This window comes from Uranotaenia lowii, chromosome 3, assembly GCF_029784155.1.
Source record: "Uranotaenia lowii strain MFRU-FL chromosome 3, ASM2978415v1, whole genome shotgun sequence".
Classification (NCBI taxonomy): domain Eukaryota; kingdom Metazoa; phylum Arthropoda; class Insecta; order Diptera; family Culicidae; genus Uranotaenia; species Uranotaenia lowii.
The window spans coordinates 203,768,580-203,778,595 of NC_073693.1; the positions used below are offsets into that span (position 1 = coordinate 203,768,580).

At 39.5% G+C, this 10,016-nt stretch overlaps 1 protein-coding gene and 1 long non-coding RNA gene across 2 annotated transcripts; one reads left to right on the top strand and one right to left on the bottom strand.

Annotated features, from left to right (window-relative positions):
• Positions 1–4,914: 4,914 nt before the first annotated feature.
• LOC129750954 (uncharacterized) lies at positions 4,915–5,596 on the bottom strand. The gene is made up of 3 exons (XR_008738538.1): positions 5,435–5,596; positions 5,127–5,376; positions 4,915–5,051 (listed from the first exon to the last, which is right to left on the bottom strand). It is a non-coding gene; the product is annotated as an uncharacterized LOC129750954 (long non-coding RNA).
• Positions 5,597–7,861: 2,265 nt separating this feature from the next.
• On the top strand, positions 7,862–9,086 carry LOC129754549 (beta-1,3-glucan-binding protein-like). The gene is made up of 2 exons (XM_055750687.1): positions 7,862–8,089; positions 8,151–9,086. The coding sequence occupies exons 1-2, from the start codon at positions 7,880–7,882 to the stop codon at positions 9,084–9,086; spliced, it is 1,146 nt and encodes a 381-aa protein (XP_055606662.1). The 5' UTR covers positions 7,862–7,879.
• The last annotated feature ends 930 nt before the right edge of the window (positions 9,087–10,016 follow it).

The following is a 10,016-nucleotide window of genomic DNA, read 5'->3' on the forward strand; positions in this document are numbered from 1 at the left end:
AAGTAACACACAAAATTCAGATTGGTTTTATAATTTTCGAACGCTAGTTTATAAAGGACGTATAATATCTGTTATTGGTTTAAAAATCATTTAATAATAACCTTTTTACAACTAGTCTCTAGGACATCTACACGCCCATTCTATATCCAACTTATATAACAACATTAAACTTTTGAGATTTGATTTTTATTAGGCACTTTGAGTGTCCTATAAAACATTTTTATATTTGAAAAGATAAAGGATTTGAAAATGTTCAATTATACCTTCCTATGAACCTGTTCAGATTTATAAAAGCCCTTTCAAACCAATTCCTAGTATTCGTGTTCTTATACGGTCATTACAAGTGGCTTAGGTTTTTAACATGCAAATAAATAACTTTTTGTGGCGTCTATAAACCGTTTATAAGGAACTAAAACTTCTATACGCTGTAAAAGTTTTATAAAAGTTATTCGGTCGAATAATTGGCTTACAACAGTCAGTCGTCTCTCAATCGACCATAATGTCAACACTGGAAGGTTTTCTGTGGAAAAATCTGCAATTTCGCATCATCTGGGAACAATAAAGGGCGAAATTCATCTTCCCAATCACCAGGAACGTCATCCAGCATAATTTATTATCTGATAAGAGTGCGTTATGTTGTGAAGGAATCTCAGGTGTAAGTGAAGTATTTTCTTTGTTCCCAGTCGCAGATTTGTTTTATTTTTTCGTGAAATTAATCGAAAGATGATCCTAATAATTTTAAAGTGTGCTATAAGAAAAACATATGGTGCATTTTGTTATATTTTTCAACTCAATAAAAAAATTGTAAATGATTTAAAAATTTGTCTTTAAATTATCCGCCAAACATATTCAAATCGAAAAGGTTTTATAAATGCTTCAAAGAAACTCATTAAGCCTGACTCAGTTTTGAAGGAAAGACTTACAGAATGTTATATAACTTTGTCGGTTTATAGAATACCGTTCAAGCTTCCTTTTCAAATTTCACACACGTTTATAAGACAAAAAGGTTATTTAAAAGAAAAATAGTTTTACTAGTAGTTTTCAGAAAGCAATATAGTTTTTTAAGAGTTCAATAACGACTTTTATTAATTTCATATATTAGCGCCATTTGTTAGACAAATAATGGTGAATTTCTTTCTATTTTAAAGATTAACCCTTATCCCCTAACCCACGCATTATAAATTTGGATATGCCTATTGCTGAGATAATGTTTTAGAATTTATTTACAAACCAAAAGATGATTCAATAGTTGAAAGCAATATTTATTCGATCTATTTAATCGGTTTTTTATTGTTTAAAAGAACGATTTACAGCAGGCCCACAATTTTTCCCAAATTTTCTCATACCTATTTGCGGTTAATTTGAAAGCGCAAGTAAATAATTAGCAGGTATTGAGCATTCCGGCTTAGAAGATAGCATTAAATTACCTAAAGAATTAAGATATCCTTTGTGCTTTGTTTTTTTTTTTCATTTTTGATTTGAATAAGATTCAATTGTTTTGTAAATTATTATTGAAAACCCAATTCCGGAGCAGAATTATTTGAAGATGAAAGTAATATAATAAATAGGTTTATAAGCGAAATTCACACAGAGCTCTGAAAGTTGATTTGGATTAGCAAGGTTTTATTATTTGCTCTGCAGAACCTACTGCAGAAGAGCCTTTTTGTGCTACTAAGCGTTGTATTGCAGTTTTATAGATCCTTACATAACCGGACGAGGTTTTATAGCTTTAATTTATAGTTGGTATGGAGTCCCTCATAAAACCTAAATTGTTACTTGGGTAGTCAACTATTTAACGACATGCGGCGAGCTGCAGGAACTGCACTTTCGGAAACAATTCTTCTGGATTTCTGGGCCACGAGATTACCACCGTATATTCAGGCGGCAGTTATCGCCTCTCAAGGAAGTGCAAATGAAAAACGTCGGATCGCCGACGATATCCTGGAATCAATGGGCCTACGCAACATTAGCGCAACACAACCCAGTTCTTCCACCGTTTCATCCGAAATAGTGAGCATTGAATCACTGCAGTTCGAAATTGCTCAACTTTCTAAAAGGCTAGGCCAAGGATTTTCCACATGCTTTCGATCTCGTTCTCGCAATCGATCGAGATTTACGTACCAACAAATTGAGTCATCCGATGGAATTTGCTGGTATCATCAGAAATTTGATCGTGACGCACGTATTTGTCGCCAACGGACGAGGCCTGATAATCAATGACATTATCAGGCTGATGCTGTGTCAACCTGTGACGGTACTTCAGACACAGGCGAAATCTTTCGTTTGAAAATTTCAGACTCGTCCTCAAATATGAAATTTTTGATCGATATTGGGGCCGATGCTTCCGTGATACCGAAAGATTTTAAATCAGCCAACCTTAAGCCAACAACACTTTTTGCCGCCAACGGATCGCCGATCAAAGTCTACGGAGAAGTTCTACTCAAAGTCAATCATGGCCTACGACGAGAGTTTCTTTGGAATTTCCTGATAGCAGACGTAAATTCAGGAATAATTGGAGCAGATTTTATATGCCACTTCGATTTATTGATTGATCTTAAGCGAAAACGATTAATCGATAACACGACACAGCTTGAATCATCTGGATTTCTGGAACAGACTAGTGAGTACTCTATTAAATCCTTTGCACCCGATCACCTTATGCAGAGTTGCTCGCAGAATTTCCATCGATAACGAGGATCGCACCGCCTGGAACCGTGAGTGAATCTTCAATATTTTATCGTATAGAAACGACAGGTCAGCCGGTTTTTGCTCGGCCAAGACGGCTACCACCCGACAAGTAAGCCGCCGCCCGAGCTGAATTCGAGCTGTTGATGAAGCTCGGCATCTGTCGCCCGTCTAGCAGCAACTGGTCTAACCCTCTGCATGGTTCGTGGCGTCCTTGCGGCGACTACCGCGCACTGAATAGCCAAACAATCCTGGATCGCTATCCATTACCATACCTCCAAGACTTCACCTCCAACTTGCAAGGTAAAACCATTTTTTCGAAAATTGATCTACAAAAAGCGTTTCACCAGGTTCCCATCCATCCGGAAGATGTTCCGAAGACGGCCATCACGACGCCGTTCGGCCTTTTTTTTCAAACAACCGTCTACTGTCAATGAATTAAAAAGTTTTTTAGCCATGCTGAACTTATATAGCCGCTTAATTCCGAATGCAATTAAAGCTCAAGCTCCACTGTTAACAATGATTCCGGGAAACAAGCGGAATGATAGATCTTAACTAAAATGGTTTTCCGAAGCTACTTCAGGATTCGAACTATGCAAACAACAACTAGCCAATGCCACGCTTCTAGCCCACCCGGCCAGACGATGCATCAAACACGGCAGCCGGAGCCGTGCTTCATCAAGTCGTGAAAGGAGCACTTCAGCCTTTGGGTTTTTTTCTCAAAAAAGTTTAATAATACCCAACAACGATACAGTACCTATGACCGGGAACTCACTGCAATCTACGTAGACGGTTCGGCATCTTAAGTTCATGCTGGAAGGACGACAATGCCACATCTACACGGATCACAAACCAATTACCTTTGCCTTCAACCAAAAACTAGATAAGGCAACGAATCGTCAAGCTCGACAGCTGGATTACATCGGGCAAATTACTACTGACATCCGTCATGTACATGGTACGAAAAATGTAACGGCGGACTTACTTTCAAGAATCGAGGCGATTGGCGCTATCTCGATTGATTTTGATGCTTTGGCGAAAGATCAAAAAACCGACTCAGGTTTGCAACAGCTGATTAAAGGTAAATTAACATCATCTTTGAATTTAAAACCTTATATCGTTTTAGGCAGTGCAAAAAACTTTTCTATGACTGCTCAACTGTTCGTGTTAGACCATTTGTAACACATTAGTTCCGCGAGAAAGTCTTGCAAGTAACACACAATCTTTTCTCATCCGGGAACACAAGCGACGGCCAAGTTGATCACAGAGCGTTTCGTTTGGCCCAACGTGCGAAGAGACAGCATATAGTTTGCCAAAAGCTGCTTGGACTGTCAGGAGGCTAAGGTTACCCGCCACACACAAGCACTTTTAGTCAAATTTTCTGTTCCCGCTAGTCGCTTCAGTCACCTTAATATCGACATCGTTGGACCGTTCCCACCCAGCAACGGGCAAAGATACTGTCTCACAATAATCGACCGGTTCACGAGGTGGCCCGAAGCAATTCCATTGCCAGACATGACGGCCCCCACTGTAGCGCAGGCACTCATATCTGGATGGATATCAAGGTTTGGTGTTCCAACACGGATAACTACTGACAGACAAGGGACGTCAGTTCGAATCAACATTAGCTTCGTTCAATCGTTAGTAAAAATCGGTTTCAACTGGTTTCTGTCAACTGAAAGATGTTCAACGAGCCAATGTTTTGGTCGAAACTAGTCAGGTCGTTGTTCAATGGAGCAAGTTGAAACTAGTCGAAACCAATCCAGCTCGGCAGCAGGATTAGTTTCGACTTGGTAGAAATCGGTCGAAATCAATTGGAAAGAGACAGATGATCAACTGTCAATCCATTTCTACTTGTTTCGACCCGTTTCGACTAGACTTCATTGAACAGGCATATTGTTTTCTGAGCTCTGCACTCTAATTCTCATTAACTCAGATTTGAAGGAAAACAATTCAAAATGCGCCAAAACTAGGAAAACTCAAATTTTGATTAGAGCGGCAAAACTCAAAACTGAATTGTAGGGGTTTTCGCGAATTCTGAGTTGTTTTCAATCAGGCATTTTAAAGAAGCGTTTGAACGGTCTGAGCCAAAATAACTCAGAATTTTATAAATTTTTGACACGGTTTCGAAAGGGATAATATTTTTTTGAAAAAAAAAAGTGAAATTTTGGATGAATGATAACAAATTTAAAAACATAAAAAACGTTTATTTCTCGTCGCTTTTGTTTTTCGCTGGAGTCGGCGAGAGGCAACCACCATTTTTTGTGTTGGCATATCGTTCCTCTCCTGCAAACAAAGGAATTTACCGATGGAAAAGGATTGGGAACAGCAGAAATTGGCCAACGTTTATCTCGGAATGGCTGTTGCTGAAATGAAAAAAAAACTGATTCAAACTACGTACCTATTGGAAAAAATATTTTCGGTAACTTATTTTTACTTACTTGAATAAGGAGGATGGTTTAGCTGGAGCCGCTGGTGCTTCAGCCATCGGTGCAAGAGATGATCTTGGCAGCTGCGACTTCGTCGCCGTTGGTTCCGATTTTCGCTCGTTTTATCACAAAACTTTTCCTCCTTCTCATCGCCCCCGGTTTCGACGGTTGTTGTTCCTCGGTGGGAATAGACTTCATGATTAGCCGGTACTTCCTCCTATTCCAGTTGCGAAAAGCTGTTCCGCATCTAGTGGAAACCAACCTAGAGGGGATTAAAATATTTATATATAAATAAATAAAAAAAAAGTTTAAAATTTTACCCGTCGCCGTCCGACTAACAACTTTTGTTTTCAAACGCTCTGAGTTGTTTTCATCTATTTTACTCGAGAAAGTGTGCGTCTTTGCTAAGTACCAGGATTTGAAACTCGCTAGATGAAAACAACTCAAAATTTTGAAGGTTTCTCACTCAGTTGTTTTCTTCTTCATATATGATGCGACTCCTGAACAAAAACAAATCAGTCTCTGAATAATTTGAAATTACCGTGTGCCGAACGCTAGGAGTGAACCATCTTCGCACCACATCGTATCATCCTCAATCTAATGGATTGATTGAACGGTGGCATCGCACACTTAAGGCAGCTATCCTGTGTCACAAAACTGATTGTTGGACGGAAAGTCTTCCAATAATTTTACTCGGGCTGCGAACGACTCATAAGGAGGACTTGAAATCGTTGCCAGCCGAAATGGTTTATGGTACTACGCTTCGGATTCCGTCTGAATTCTTTTCGGAGCTTCCCGGTAACAGAAGTGAAGCTGAGGTTCTCAAAACATTACGTGAAACTATGACCAGACACCGTTTGGCATGGAAACCGCAGCGTTTTTGTTCATCCTGACCTTAACAACAGCAAATTTGTATTTGTGAGAAACGATTCCATTCGACCGTCTCTCTCTTGCCCCTATGATGGTCCCTATGAGGTTGGATGGAAAAGTTTTTGAAAGAAATCGGCCGAAGGGGACCAAAGTAATTCATGAAAAATTGGATTTTTATGTTCCTCCCGAACAAAATGTCTCAAAATTAAACTTTAGGCTCCTTGAGCGACCCCTTCCCGTGATCTGATCTGGCTCAAATTTGGCATTTGAACTTGTACTAGACCTAGGATCAATTTAAGCCTGCAGCATATCACTTTTTCAAATGTCGGGTCATTTTGGGCACTCTAGTGTCCCATTATGTCTAAGCGAGATTTGATACAACCCTGCTCATTCCGGTGGATGTTGATTTTTCAGTACAAAATATTCATTTGTTTTTTCATACAAACCTAAATGTTCGAATTTACTCATGTAAACTTTATTGAAAAATTCTGAAACAAATCATGGATGAGTTTTGAACCAAAACGAAGCTTTTTAGACCAGGATTTAAGAATTTCAAAAATGACCTCGACCTAGTCTAATGAACAGTCTATACCTACGTCGGCGACATCGGCTATTAAAACGAGTTGAGGATCATCTAGTACTAAAGTTTTCTAAAGGTCAATCGGTGACTTCTCCCATCCCATGGCGACCGTCAAAAATGTGTTGAACGACTTTCAAAGTGGTTGATATTCGATGATCTTATTCTATTTTAAGAATTAATGTTTAAAAAAATATTACCACAGACAAAATTTATGAACATCCCGACGAACAGCTGATTGCAGACACGCGAAAAACGTAACGGTAACAACAACAAAAATCAAAAACTGGAATCCTGATTGAAATTATTTTGTTTATAAAAAAAATTCTGATTCTAAAAAAATTCTCCGATATCTGTTGTTTTTTTTTCTTTTGGGGGTTTCTCAAGAATTCTGGAAGCTGTCAATAGCATCTACAACATTTTTCATGAAAAAAGGTTTCATTTCAGTTATGAACTGTTATAAACTTTTAAATGCAGCGGTTATCCATAATCATTCTAAATATACATACCTACTATAGAATAAATCCATATCATTAAAAAAACATGTTAAACTGAATGATATGAATGAATAATTTCCAAGATCATTATGTCTATCATTATCTGGTCTTGACCTATAATGTAATGATTCCGTTCCATCGGGGATAAAATGCCTAAGATTATTACGATCCTTCATTCTGGGAAGGTCTTTCGTGATATCGATAATGATTCCCCTGCAATGTCATAAAAATGATTACGTTCTGCCGATAATACGCCAGTACAAGCTGATTCCCACGCGATAAGTTCATTTCTTTTCTGCGTCGTAAGTCATCACGTTGATTGAGACTGATCCAGAAGAATCTTGTTAACTTCGGGCAATTCCCCAGGGGTCTTTTTTTTATCATTAGGGTGATCCATGGAATGTAATAGGATTAATATAACGGAGTTTTAATGGCAGAAATTTTTCAAGCTAATCAATAACGTTTTCAAGGAATAGGAGTTCCCCGACTAAGGTCTGTTTATTACACTAGTTGCTTAAGCAGTAATGAGGCCAACGACTTCACATGACTTGACATTTAAAGTTTTTTCTGCATAAAATTTGTTCATTTCTGAAACTTTCCGACTTGAACTTCCCCAATAAACACGGCATGAACCAGTGCTAGTCGACCAAAGGTCAAATGTTTGTGGTACCCAAAAATTTCGTCAGGAAAGTTCTCAACCTACGTTGATTATGATAAGAACTGGCTTACGATAAGACTGCTCAATCGGTAAAAGACTATTTAAAAGCCACCCGGTTCGCGTTTGCACTCAAACAGTAAATAGGTGGCCAAATTAGGTAAGAATGAAGATTGTTATAGCAGTCGCGTGCCTTCTGGTGGCGCTTTGCTCCGCTGAGGAGGCGTCTTCTCGTTGCGACGCTTCGCTGACTACAGCTAGTGGATCGAAGGCCTTACCCGGTCCGTACTGTTCCGGGGACTTGATCTTCGAGGACAATTTCAACGAATTCAACTTGGAAACCTGGGAACACGAACGAACTCTTGGAGGTGGTGGGGTAAAAATTTCCGTGTATTAACTTTGATTCAAATTTTAATAAATTTTCCTTCAAATCGCAGAATTGGGAGTTCCAGGCGTACGAAAACAACCGGGCCAACTCTTTCTGCGAGAATGGAATTCTGAACATTCGACCGACCTATTTGGCGGACGACACTGGAGACGCTTTCCTGAGCAGTGGAACATGGAGTCTGCATGGTGCCCAACCTGCCGATGTCTGCACCGGACAAAGCTTTTTCGGTTGTGAACGTGTCGGAAATGCTAACAACTTCTTGAACCCAATCAGAAGTGCTCGTATTCGTACAGTAGACTCGTTCAACTTCAAATACGGCCGCATGGAGGTTCGTGCCAGAATGCCAACTGGAGATTGGCTGTGGCCCGCCGTTTGGCTTCTGCCGAAAGTTCAGGCCTACGGAACTTGGCCAGCTTCCGGTGAAATCGATTTAGTAGAATCTCGTGGCAACCTGGACCTTCGTCTTGATGGTGTTCACATTGGTAACCAACAAGTAGGATCAACCCTTCACTTTGGACCGAACCCTAATCAAAATGGTTACGCAACCACCGTCAGCTATACCAATAATAATTCCGGTTTCAACAATGCTTTCCACAATTATGGCCTGGAATGGACTCCTGATCATATTACGTTCACTGTAGATGGGCAAGTTCTACGCCGAATTGATGCCGGTTCTGGATTCTGGGACAGAGGTAACTTCCAGACAAGCAGTCCCAGATCGGAAAATCCTTGGGTCAATCGACCTGCTATGGCACCGTTCGATCAAGAATTCTACATTCTCATAAACTTGGCCGTTGGAGGAACCAATGGTTTCTTCCCGGATGCTGCAATCAATGGAAACCGCGGCAAACCCTGGTCTAATACCTCACCAACTGCTGCTCGTGACTTCTGGAATGGAAGAGGATTCTGGCAACCGACATGGAACACCAGCAGGGGAGGATCATCTTCATTCCTGGTTGACTACGTCAGGGTATGGGCTTTGTAAAATGGGCATGTTTTGTTTTTATAATAAAATTCTAAGTAACTCTCAATTTTTTTTGAAGACTGCTTTATACGATAAAGAAATTTCTTAAACCGGTCAGTTTCAAACACTTCAAAGCAATAGTGGTATGGTTACCAAATTGCAAAGTGGTTCGATAACTGTCACTTAGCTGCAGCGGGGAATTTTCTAGAGCGTCAAAATGTATTCCTTTTTACTCAACCAGGTCTAAAGGTTGGTGATAAGAAGATTCAGAGATCATTCATCCTGATGTGACCAAATAAACTGAAAATCATACCTTACCATCATAGATACCTTAGGTATACTACTCCGCTGCTTGCATATGTATAAGTAGGCCAACCAAAGAATATCTATGACTATGAACTCTTCAGAAATGTATAGATTTTTTTAAAAATTATTTTTTAGAAAAACCTTCTCTCCTTTCCCTCCTTCAATTGGGGAAGTAGGAAGGGTGGAGGGGGCCTACCTTACAATTTTTTTACATAACTGGAGAATTAATCAAGCAAACGTAACCAAATTTGGCATGGAAGGGTAGTCGAATACGAGAAAAGGTTCTTTGATTATTTCAGACCCCTCCCTCCTTTAAGTGGAGATACAGGAAGGAGGGGGGGCCTTCAACCCATTTTTTAATGCATAACTTAAAAAAAACTATTTGAGCAAATGTAACCAAGTTTGGCTTGGAAGGGTATTTGGGTACCATAGATAGTTCTATGAATAATTGGAACACTTCCCTCCTTCCTGTGAGGAGCTAGAAAGTAGGGAGGGGCTCCTTTACAATTTTCAGCATTACTGGAAAAATAATCAAGCAAATTTGGCGTGGGAAGCTATTTGATTACTGTTGTATTTTATCCAAAACCAAGATTTGTTACATCACCTTGTAATCGACGAAAAGAAAAAGAGATAATCTGAAAAGGG

Excerpts from the sequence above, each read along its gene's own strand:
- LOC129754549 (XM_055750687.1), top strand. The coding sequence starts at position 7,880 with ATGAAGATTGTTATAGCAGTCGCGTGCCTTCTGGTGGCGCTTTGCTCC. Across the intron at positions 8,090-8,150 it reads GAACTCTTGGAGGTGGTGGG|AATTGGGAGTTCCAGGCGTA; the intron begins GTAAAAATTTCC and ends TTCAAATCGCAG.